Source organism: Nycticebus coucang, chromosome 7 (genome assembly GCF_027406575.1).
Source record: "Nycticebus coucang isolate mNycCou1 chromosome 7, mNycCou1.pri, whole genome shotgun sequence".
Taxonomy (NCBI): Eukaryota; Metazoa; Chordata; class Mammalia; order Primates; family Lorisidae; genus Nycticebus; species Nycticebus coucang.
The window spans coordinates 108,964,469-108,977,338 of record NC_069786.1 but is presented as its reverse complement, the minus strand read 5'-3'; the positions used below and the strand labels follow the sequence as shown (position 1 = coordinate 108,977,338).

At 35.6% G+C, this 12,870-nt stretch overlaps 1 protein-coding gene across 1 annotated transcript in view; it reads left to right on the top strand.

Moving 5' to 3' along the window:
• The window catches only part of ERBB4 (erb-b2 receptor tyrosine kinase 4), a 1,129,145-nt gene that overhangs the window by 857,762 nt on the left and 258,513 nt on the right, over nt 1–12,870 (top strand). Inside the window, exons 13-14 of the mRNA XM_053597917.1 lie at nt 3,306–3,438; nt 9,978–10,071. Coding sequence (XP_053453892.1) covers nt 3,306–3,438; nt 9,978–10,071 — 227 coding nt within the window. The remainder of the gene's footprint in view (nt 1–3,305; nt 3,439–9,977; nt 10,072–12,870) is intronic.

The following is a 12,870-nucleotide window of genomic DNA, read 5'->3' as shown; positions in this document are numbered from 1 at the left end:
ATTTGAGTCGGTCAACTAAGCGAAGCAGATTGCCCTCACTGGTGTGGGTGGGCAGCGTTCACTCCATCGAGGGCCTAAATAGAACAAAGAGGTGGATGAAGAGAGAATTCACTCTCCCTCCCTGACTGCTTGAGCTATAATGTTGATCTTTTTCTGCTCTCAGAGGTGGACATGCACCAGCAGTGTTTATGTTCTCAGGCCTTTGTACCTGGACTAGAACGTTATCATCAGTTCTGGATCTCAAGTCTCATTCAAGTCTCTAGATTTCAGATGGCAGAGACCAGGACTTTCTCTCTCTAAAAATATATGAGTGAATTCCTACAATAAATCTCTTTTCATATATATATATATGTATGTGGTGTTTTATACACACATATATAATATACATACAAACAAATATACATATAATTGGATATATTTAGGTATATTCTATTAGCCTGGTTTTTTGGAGAACCCTGACTCATACAGTACCATATGCACAAATTAACTCAAAATGGATCATATACATAATTGTAAACCTATAATAATTCTAAAAGAAAACATCAGAGAATACCTTTGTAACTCTAGGTTAGACATACCTAAATGTCCTGGATACCAAGCCCAAAACACAATTCAAAAAAGAAAACATTGATAAAGTGTACTTCATTAAAATAACATCTATTTCTTTAAAAATTCAGTGTTAAAAGAATGGAAAGACAAGAATAAGATTAAAAGAAAATATTTGCAGAATATTTAAGGAACTCTCAATGTTTATTAATATGAAAACAATCAATACAATATAAACTAGGCATAGGATTTGGTCACATTATACCATAATGTATATATGGGTAGCACATAAGCACATTAAAAGATACTTCACATCTGTAACCATTAAGAAAATGCAAATTAAGACCACAATGAAAAACTACTACACATGAGTTAGAGAGATTCCTTTTTTTTCTTAGACAGTGTCTCACTCTGTTGCCCTGGGTAGAGTGTTGCCTTGATGTGGCATCATAGCCCACAGCAACCTCCACCTCTTGGGCTCAAGCGATTCTGATCCTCTTGCCTCAGCCTCCTGAGTCACTGGGTCTATTGGTGCCCGCCACAGTGTAGAAATGGGTCTTGCTCTTTTTCAGGCTGGTCTGGAACTCCTGAGATAAAGGTATCCATCAGCTTCAGCCTTCCAAAGCGCTAGGATTACAGGCATGAGCCACCGCACCCACCAGGAAGGTTAAAACTGAACAGCATGTCCATATCAAGTGTTGACAAAGAAGTAGGGAAACTTCACATCCCATTTGTGTTCATTAATGGTATGATTGTAAAATGGTACAACTACTTTGAAAAACAACTTGATGGCTTCTTAATAAGTTGACCTATACCTACTGTGTTTTTTAGCCATTTCACTGAATATTGATTTATTTACTTGAGAATATGAAAGTATATGTCCAAAGACTTTTGCACAAATGTTCATACTGGATTAATTTTTAACAGCCCAAATAGGAAATAGGTCTAAATGTCCACAGGTAAATGGGTTAAAAAATTGGTATATCCATACAATACAATATATTCAGTAATAAAAGTGAACTCTTAATATAGCAACATGCACAAATCTCAAAATAATTATGTGAGGAAAGAAATTCTATGAAAACAGAGTGCATGCTATATAATTCCCTTTATGTAAAATTGTAGGGAATGCAAATTAATGTTCAGTGGGTAATAGAATGTAGACCAACGGTCCTCTGAGGAGGATGAAACAGGAAGGAGGGATTGCATAAGATCATAAAGAATCTTTTGGAGGTAATGGATATGTGCATAATCCAGATTGTCAATATGTTTCATAATTGCATATATATGTTAAAACTTACCAAATAGGACACTTTATGTATGGGTAATACATTCTATAATATATGCACCTAAGTTAAACTGCTACAAATACACACACACACACACACACACACACACACACTTCTCTCTTTAAGTATGCTAGAGAAGATTATTCAATTAGTTATAATTGTCGACAGGACTAAGTTTGCCCTGAGGGGAAAAAAATTGCGTGGTTTAACACAGGGGCCTTTTTACAGCCCCAGAATATATAACAAAGAAAATATGAACTGGGAGATTTGCTTCCCTGTTTTAAAACCAGTCAGGATCACAGATGCAGGCAATCATTCTCAAGCATAAGTTAGAGAAGTTCACTTTCCCAGATTTCACAGATATAATCCCCTGCTTATATTACACTAACGTGTTCTACTCACAAATGTTCTTGCCATAAAATCATACATCTCAAAAGTAAAATTGGTAACTAATGGAAAGATAAAGATTTTGATGCTTTTATCGTCTTGATAATTGTTAATATTTCATGAAAATGATAACAATTGTGTTTCAAATGACTCTAATAACTTTTCAAATACCCAGAATAACACTTTAAATCTTTCTGACTCTTCTTTTTTAACATTGAGTATCCTTTCACGAAAATTATATTATGTAGGATAAATAATAATGTACTGAATAAAACATATTCCGTATAAAGGGGAACAGAGTAGGTGAACCTTAAGTGGCAATTTTAAAATTCTTTGGCACTTTTCCCATCCACAACAAAAAATAGAGATAAGAGTAAAAAATATATCGTTGCTATTTATCTTTGTACTTCCTCATAATTCATTGAATATTCTTTCAAACTTTTTTCTTTACAAATGCCAATCTGACTAATATTAGAGTAGGTTTAGTCAAACTATAGCAAATTTGTCTTTCATTTCTATTCTTTTCTCCCCTTCTTACCTTCCATAATTTCTTTCAGTTTTTTGACTGGAGTTGGGTTTGAACCCACCACCACCAGTATATGGGGCCGGGGCCCTACTCCTTTGAGCCACAGGCACCACCCCATATATTTCTCTTTTATCTTCCTCCTTCAATGTTTTTTAATTTCATGAGAGTGTTATTTTTCTATTTCTGCATGACGTTCTCAGAATGGAATTGAAGGCAAAATATTTGGTGTGTTGGTGGAGCAAAGTGTTGGCTTGGGATAGGAGCAGTTTATTTTTTGTCTTGCAGAGTTAATTTCTATCACCTCTCCTCTCTATAGTTTTTATACAGAAAATTTTCTTTCATCCAAAATTTTGAAAAATGCAAGGTTAACTATACAAACACGGGGACTAGAACTCTACAATAGGGAAAAGTTGGGGGTAGGGTGGGACATGGTGATTGAGCAGGAAACCAAGGTTTCCTTGAAAGACAGATGTCTTTAAAAATAGCTTTACCTTGGATGATAGTAAGTTTTGACCCAATCTGCTGTTCTTTTTCCTTGATTTTGGTGTGTTTTGCAGCTGCTGAAGGAATGGTGTGCAACCATCTGTGTTCCAGTGATGGCTGTTGGGGTTCTGGGCCAGACCAGTGCCTCTCCTGCCGCCGCTTCAGCCGGGGAAGGGTCTGCATAGAGTCTTGTAACCTCTATGACGGGTAAGGCTTCTTCCAGTGTTGACTTCACCTCACCAGCTGCAAAGGACTGCTTAGCTTAGATTTTTAAATTATAAGAAAATTTCATAATGTGTGTGCAGGCCAAGATTTTTAAGGAGAGCTCTTGTTATATGAAGGGAACAACACCTGGAAGAATTGTCTTAAAGAGAAATAATTCTATTTAAAATTATAAGACAAGTCTCTCTCTATACGTATACTGTATTTGCATTTTTTTTTTTGAGACAGAGTCTCACTATGTTGCCCTCAGTAGAGTGCTGTGGCATCACAGCTCACAGCAACCTCAAACATGTGGGCTTAAGTGATTCTCTTGCCTCAGCTTCCCAAGTAGCTGGGACTATTGGTGCCCCCTACAATGCCCTACTATTTTTTGTTGCAGTTGTCATTGTTGCCTTAGCTGGCCCGGGCTGGTTGGAACTCGCCAGCCTCCGTGTATGTGGCTGGCACTGTAACCACTGTGCTGCAGGCGCTGAGCCTTTATTTGCATTTTTAAAAACATATGCTAAGATAGAGTATTCTTTTTTTTTTTTAATTTTTTTATTAAATCATAACTGTATACAATGATATGATTATGGGGCATCATACACTCACTTCATAAACCATTTGACACATTTTTATCACAGTGGTTAACATAGCCTTTCCGGCATTATCTCAGTTACTGTGCCAAAACATTTACATTCTACATTTACCAAGTTTCGCAAATACCCCTATAATATGCACCACAGGTGTGATCCCACCGATTCCCCTCCCTCTACTCACCCCCCCTTTCCCACTTCCCCCTATTGTTAAGTTGTAGCTGGGTTATAGCTTTCATGTGAGAGTCCCAAATTAGTTTCATAGTAGGGCTGTGTACATTGGGTATTTTTTCTTCCATTCTTGGGATACTTTACTAAGAAGAATATGTTCCAGCTCCATCCATGTAAACATGAAAGAGGTAAAGTCTCCATCTTTCTTTAAGGCTGCATAATTCATAATAGCTAAGTCATGGAAAAAGCCCAAGTGTCCATCGATCCACGAATGGATTAACAAATTGTGGTATATGTATACCATGGAATAAGATAGAGTATTCTTAATAAATTATAGCAACTTATACTTAAGCAAAATTGAAAAATGTATTCCAATTTTCCTTAGAAGGGAGATTGTTATAAGTAATCTTCCCTTCCATAAACCCCAATAATTTGTTTTATTTTTCTCCCATACTTTTTTAATTAATGTTCATCTGCAGAACATTTGATGTTTTTCCCACTTAGGTTGTATATCTCTTTGTGTATTAGGAATGCCCCACATTTCAATGTCTTTGACAACTGCTCAGCTTTATGGAAAAACTACCATTGTGGTTTCTAGTTGAAGAGATTTTTTGAAAGTGTTCTGCCACTTTCTAGAACACCTAAGCAAGATTTTAAATCAAGTATCTTATATTCCCTCTTATACAAAAATCACATTGCCAATTGTAACACCTAGTATATCCCTTGTTGCATGACGTTTTATATGTGCATAAAAATCACTTTATCTTGACATACCACTTCATGCATCATTCTTGTTCTCCATTAGGGTGATAATGCACTTTTTTAGTGCTGTTCCTAAGCCACTTTTTTTTTTTTTTTAATAATACTCACTGAAAGTTCTTTATTCCATTTCTTCCTATGCCTCACGAACTGTCACATTTTTAACAACTATTCATTATCCCCAATAACATTGTAATTTTGCATTTTATATGAGAAGGATAAAAACTAATATCATAATGATATTGATATATCTCTTCTTTGAAATATGACAAAATTCAATTCCCTCAATGAAATTTAGGGGAAAAGATTAAAATTAGAAGCGCAAGTATAAAAGTGATTTTAAACAAGGATTTAATCATTTTCAGGAAAATTGTAGCTTGTAATTTTGTAAGGTACAATTGACTTGTAAATTTGGTAGTGAATCGCAAATTATGTGCTGCCTGTCGTATTGAATTGCATTCACTCTTGTTCACAGTATCATGAAGGAATATTTCTGTACATAAAAATGTCTCAGACCAAAATATGCTTGTGTGTGCAGCAATTGACACCATTAAAAATGAAATGCGAGAAGCTTTAATTTCATTAAGTGACTTGTTACATTAAAAGTTTACTGGCCAGGCACAGTGGCTCATACCTGTGATTCTGGCACTCTGGGAAGCTGAAGTGGGTGGATTGCCTGTGATCAGGAGTTCAACACCATTCTGACCAAGAGCGAGACCCTGTCTTGACTAAAAATAGAAAAACTAGTTGGAAGTCATGGTAGGTGCCTATAGTCCTACCTACTTGGGAGGCTGAGGCAGGAGGATCACTTGAGCCCAAGACTTTGAGATGCTGTGAGCTATGACACCATGGCACTCTACCCAGTGTGACAGAGAGAGACTGTTTCAAAAAAAAGTTTGGTAATCTACATATGTAATTATATATATTATTATATATTATATATCTTTATTATATATATATACACTAATTAACTATATCTTTTATACCCATTGTCCAGGCTCACGTTATCCTCCCAACTACTTTTCCCAGCCTCTAGTAACCTTCATTCTACTCTCCATGAGACAAATTGTTTTATATTTAGCTCCCACATATGAGTGAGAACTTGCAGAATTAGTCTTTCTGCACTTGTTTTATATATGAAGGTCTGAGGAAGGAACAGATTATAGCAGTCATTTTATCTAACAGCTGCATCATCTGAATAGTGAGAACAAGTGCAATTAAATATTAGCTAAAATCACACAACACCCATAATAGAACTCAGGGTATCTGATTTTCACTCTATTACCTTCCCAGAAGGCCATTTTTTTTTAACATTTCAGTTTTAAACATGTCAGAAATGTGAAATTTATGAAGAAGTGGGTGTACACAATATTCTTTATCTCGTTTCTGCAAATCGGTGAAAGCTAACCAAAGGAAAAAATCCAACTTTCTTAATTAAACATGAATTACCAGATTGCTTTTCCTAGTTAATGTTTTTCATATTTAACTTTAAATCAAATCTTTTAAATAAATTTAAAGTTTTTAATGTATCTTGCAACAGGAGTGGGGCCTAAGAGATCATAACTGTAGGGCTGGTTTGAATGATAATTGGTAAAAGCATCTTCTGAAAGTCTAATTGAGTTCCTTCATTCCTCCCATCTTGTGGTAGGGGCTAGTTTCTTTGAATTAAGGTAGCCTTTGAGGAAGGATGAAATCTCAACCTCATCACTACCTAATTGAAATGTTCAGCTTTGCACAAAAATCTAAACTCAATTTTCTTATATGAAAATGGAAAAATAATGGTGTTAACTTTATAGAAGAGTTGTGATTATCACATAAGAAAATGCATAATAAGGTCTAAGAGTTCCCCTCCTAAATGTAATGTTAATAGACAAGAATTCCTTTCTTGTCTATTAATCTGAGTTGATTCAGTGGTTAAATAGAATAGTCATCTTAAAACTGCTGAAAGTAATCAAATTTAAATATGACATTTACCAAAATCAGTGGAAAACACACACACAGAGAATTTGGCTTTTAGGAAAGAAAAAAGTCCTAAGAAGAGGAATTTTTGAAGGGAAAAAAAGAAATCCGTCAATTCCTGGATGATTAGGGTTCAAATCCAGGTAAAAATCTATGTTTTTCAGCAACTCTTAACTATTATACTCAAGCAATCAAAATGAACAAGATAGGTAAACTGGGATGAAAGCTTAAAACTTCTCTTAACTGGCAAGTTAAACTCTTCTGAAACTCTAAGTCCAATGTGGAAACATCAGAAAGAGTGCCAGTCTAAGCTCCTTATAGGCAATTTTATATTTAAAATAATAATCACAGCATCACAATCAAACACTATTTTTCACTTTTACGTAAGATATATAAAAAACTGAAGTTCAGAGTAGTAAAAGTATTTAAGGCCTAGAAACATCAGTGTTAGTGTTGGGGTTTCTTCTTTCTTTTCTTTTTGAGACAGAGTCTTACTTTGTCCCCCTCAACAGAGTGCTGTTGTGTCACTGCTCACAGCAACCTCAAACTCCTGGGCGCAAGCGATCCTCTTGCCTCAGCCTCCCGGGTAGCTGACCTACAGGGCAACCACCATAACTCAGGCTAGGTAGTGTTGGGATTTAAATGTGAGAAAGAGGGCTTGGCATGGTGGCTCATACCTGTAATCCTAGCACCCTGGGAGGCAGGAGGATCACTTGAGCTCAGGAATTGGAGACCAGCCCGAGCAAAAACCAAACCCTGTCTTTACTTAAAAAATAGAAAGATTAGCCAGTTATTGTAGCAGGTACCTATAGTTCCAGCTACTAGGAAAATGGAAGCAAGAGGATCCCTTGAACCCAGTCATGTAAGGTTGCTGTGAACTAGGCTGAGGCCCTGCTACACTAACCCTCTAGCCTGGGGCAACAGAGGGAGACTATCTCAAAAAAAAAAAAAAAAAAAAAGAAGAAGAAAGTAAAGGAGAGAGAGAGAGAAAAGGAATGGGAAAGGCTTGATTCCAAAGCATTTACTCTTAAACATATTATTGGCTGTGGTAACACACCCAACAGTGAGAACTGTGTCACGGCAAAAGCAAGCGAAACAAAGCTGAGCATTGTTTAACAGACTGTAGTTAGTTACATCAGATTCAGCTAAAAAGGAAACTGGCAAAGTCATAGTAGCATCACTAGGAAGTGATAGAAAAGAAAAGAGCAATGGTGACAACAGTGACAATAAGGGCAGAAGAAGTAATAGAGGTCTGCTAGGAGGAGCTTGTCTGAGAGCAGAAAGGAGCAGAGCAAGAGCCATACAAGTGGAATTCACTGGAAACAAGTGCAATGGGCTGTCTCTGTGATTTTTCATGACATTTTATCCTCAACTCTGTGTGCGGGGAAGTGGGTTTTCAAAAAGAATAAGAAAGAATGACCTGTGTTTTAGTAGCATAAAATTTATGACCTTCATATGGTACCATAACCCATTAATCACCCAAGAACTATTGTCTAAAATTAGTAATTAGTTGATAATTCCAGGCTTTGCTGTAATTGTAATATACTTTCTTTATACAAACAATGCTTTTGATTATTTTCACAATTCAATTACCATCCCATGCCAGGGCATTTTGACCTTTATAGATTGAAAGTTTCTCTGCTAAGAAAGTTATACTGTTCCTGTCTATGAAGCATGCGTTTATGTAATTGGGATTTTTAAGCTAAAGAAAATTCATAAAAATTTCGATCCATTATTAGTACCTCACTTAAAAAATACAAAATTCATGTAACTAAATATATGTGTTATAAATTCATAATCAAACCTCTATTTACGCTATTTATTTTGAAAAACCAAACTTAATTATTTTGCCTTCGAATAGATGTTTTATTAATCTAACCAACAAAAAACAGATCACCCTTTGGCCTTCTGTTGTTTATTAAGGTTCTATAGTATTCAAATGAGAAAAAAGTGAGCACTTTACCACAGGGAAAAATATATTTGAATTTATCACCTAATTAATCCATAATGGTCACATCCATAATGCGACTGGCTTAGAATGGCAGCTGAGGAGACAAAGGCACAAAATAGTAAAGAAGCTATAAAAATTTAGTCAACTCTAATGACTCGTAAGTGACATTCTAAATTGTCTTTATCCACTACTTCATCCTTCTTTATATTAGTAAGGAGGGGTAGTTTAAACATGTTGTCAATAACTGGTGCTTAATTACTGAAATGAAAATTTTGGAGCAGATATTGACAGGAATTTATAAATTGATAACATGTAATATACAAAGAGCCATAAAAATGGAAGGATGTGGAAACGGATAACCTAGGAGATCTCAATTAGAAAGTTTTAGGATGTTACCATTAAACTGTTTTTTTTTTTAATTTTATACCATATAGAATTACTTCAAAAGAATTTAGACTAAAAAAAAGATGTGATGTGAGATCAATAATCTGAGAAAATAAAATCTACTATAAAAATATTTTTTCTCTAATTCTCCAAGGCAGATGTTTTAAAAGAAGAAAAGGAATCAAAGTGTTTTTTGAAGTTTCACTAAAAATAAATTGCAGAGTCTTGGGATTTGAAGGACGAGGATAGGGAACATTCACGTAGCTTAGCAACAAGAAAAGTACAATAGTTACTTCAGAGTTTAGGAATTAAAACTTCACCAGGAGCAAAATTTTATATAGGGAGAGACAGGCACAGCCTTACTCGAAAAGGTAAAGATGGTTCTGCTATGTCATCAGAAGTTACTCTTTCATTTTATTTTTTTGTTTGTCTTTTTGTGTGTAGGGGCTTATTTTTATTTTTCTGAGACTGCTAGAATATCTCTCACAGGAGAGAGGTTTCTAGAATGAGTCTATCATTGAACCCAGTGGAGGGCAAGGAGAGCCATCTGGCTGCCGTTTATCTTTTCTCCTAACGGAGAACTTAATGTTTCTGATGCTCCTGGCACATAGAGAAACAAACTCTAGAATTTACTCTGCCAATAGGACTTTTAGCAGATGTTCCTTCATTTGTTAAGTTGACAGCTTGTTTGCTTACACCTTCTTATGCAGCTGATGTTTTCACAGTGAATTTCGTGAGTTTGAGAACGGCTCCATCTGTGTGGAGTGTGATCCCCAGTGTGAGAAAATGGAAGATGGCGTCCTCACCTGCCATGGACCGGTAAGCCTGAAGACATCTGAGGCTGTGCAGTACCATTTAGTAACATGTATGAATGTTTTGTTATGTTATCGTTTGCTTGTCCATCTATCCAATCGGTATTTATAGGATCTAATGGGGAAGCATATTTAATATTCTGCTCTCAAGAAGCATAAAGTTTAGTGGTAGGGATGAAATATTTTAAAATCCAGTTGTCATAAACATGTATTCCCCAGTTAATACATTTAAACAGAATTATAAGATATGGAGTAGTTCTGGAATATTGCATAGCCTACAATAGAGAGATACAAAAGTAATTAGATTCAATAATAAGTATTGACATAGTATAAATATGCATACATTGTTATAGGAACACAAATGAAGAAGAGACTAATTCCACCTTCTCTCTTCACTTGAGAGAAGAATCTGGGAAGAGGGATTATGTAAAGATACGTGTGTATGAAGTTCACATCTTGTTTGAGGAAAGCTAACGTTCTTATTCACGTTTAACTATGTAACCGTTATGGCAGTGTAAGTGCAGTGTAAAAAAGAAGGTGGGAAAGAACTTGTAAGCTAAAATCTAAAACAGTATGATATATGATCCCAATGTCAGGATCAGAAAATATAAAAAATAAATAAATAAAGCAGGATGGTAAATACTATAGCAAAGAAGAATGGAACTGTGAGAATCAAATGAAGGGGCTAGAAAGTCTCCATGGATGAAGTGCTGCCTATCTGGTCTTACAGAGAAAATGGTAATTATTGTTTAGACTTCCCTTCGATTTCCATGATACAGGCTTTTTCTTAATAATTAGGTCAGTATGAATTTGTCATTCCAAAATGTCACATTCATCCTTCTTTAGAAAAATTTTCAGTTTATCTCTGTTATTGAGTCATCTCTCAGTAGATAATTTGAGGACCAACATTTGGGGTGGGCGAGAGCTCAATATTCTCCATAAGAATTCATTTGAAATTTATTTATTTATATTTGTTTGTTTGTTTATTCCTTGAGATAGACTCTCACTAAGTCTCCCTAGGGTTGAGTGCCGTGGTGTTATTGCTCACAGCAACCTCAAACTCTTGGGCTCAAGGGATCCTCTTGCCTCAGCCTCCCCTAGTAGCTGGGACTACAAGTGCCCACCACAACTCCAGGCTATTTTTAGAGATCAAGTCTCACACTTGCTCAGGCTGGTCTTGAACTCCTGAGCTCAAGCCATCTGCCTGCCTGGGCCTCCCACAGTGCTAGGATTACAGGCACGAGCCACCTTGCCCAGTCTTCATTTGAAATTTAGACAGTGTTTATTTTACTACCAGAGTGCTTATTCTGTACTTCGTTTAGGGGAAAAAAATGTATATTGAGCCGTCCACACTTCATTAGACCCCATGAGCCATTCTTAAACTTAATCTAAAGAAGAATGTGGAAAACTTAGACAGTTTAGAGGACTACCACAAGGATGATTACGCTTGGAAAATCATATTTCTGAGGAAAAGAAATGGTTTTATTGGTCCTAAAGAACCAAAGTCGATAATACAATTTCATATGTAATGATCTCTGAGTAAGTTTGTGAAGGGCATAAGCAGTTATTCTGTCCCTTTACTATGGACAGTAATGAAAAATTCAATTAATTTATAGCATAAGAACTGTGAATTGTGTAAAGAAGGTTATGGATCATAGGGAAGGAAATTTCTGTAATGGGTTGTTAAAGAGCAAGTTGATATATCTCTGTGAGTTCTTTTAAAACTAACATATTTAAGTAACTTCTTGACTATAAGTCACAGAATTACAAAATAATTTCAGAGATATGGAAACTTTAAAAATGTATAATTAAAGGCTAGGCACAGTGGTTGTCATGTCACCTGTTATCTTAGCACTCTGGGAGGCTGAGGCAGGTGAATTGCCTGAGCTCACGGTTTCGAGACCAGACTAAGCCAGAGTGAGACCTTGTCTCTAAAAATAAATAAATAAATAAATAAATAAATAAATAAATAAATAAATAAATAAAAATAGCTGGGTGTTGTGGCTGGTGCCTGTAATCCCAGCTGTTCAGGAGGCTGAGACAAGAGAATTGCCTGAGCCCAAGAGTTTGAGGTTGCCGTGAGGTATGTCATAACAGTACTCTGACAAGGACAACAAAGTGATACCCTGTCTCAAAAAAAAGAAAAAGACTGAGATACAAAAATGTATAATTAAAGTAATAAAGAATTTAGTCATCTCATCTGAGCAATGCTAATGATCATCATATGTCTCCAGCTCCAACCCTAATGTGGATTGGACATAGATTTACACAAACACTGTAAAAAATTAAGTGCCACTGCCAAAAATTGCCCAATATTTTGTGAATCACCATGGGTCTTGATGCACTGGTATATCCTATACATTTCTTGTTATGATTTTCAAGATTAATTTTTCTTCACTCCTATTTTTCTCATACCTATTCTATTAATATTTTGAATAAGCTTCTAAGAAACATCTTCTCATTTCAGTAAATATTGTTTAGTGTCTATTTTGCATCAGATTTCATCAGTATACTTGTCACTGAGTTTTCAGATATAGCAAACTCAAAAATTGATGTTCGAGAATAGTTCCCCAAAATTGCTACAGTTGCATTGTTTGAAAATTTTATTTTTTATTTATTTACTTATTTTTATTTTATTTTACTTTTTTTTTTTTTTTTTGCAGTTTTTGGCCAGGGCTGGGTTTGAACCCAGTATATGGGGCCCACGCCCTATTCCTTTGAGCCACAGGCGCCGCTCTAAATATTTTATTTTTTTCACATGTTTTTCCTTCATCTATTGCATTAGGTGTGTTGAAAATGAATTCAA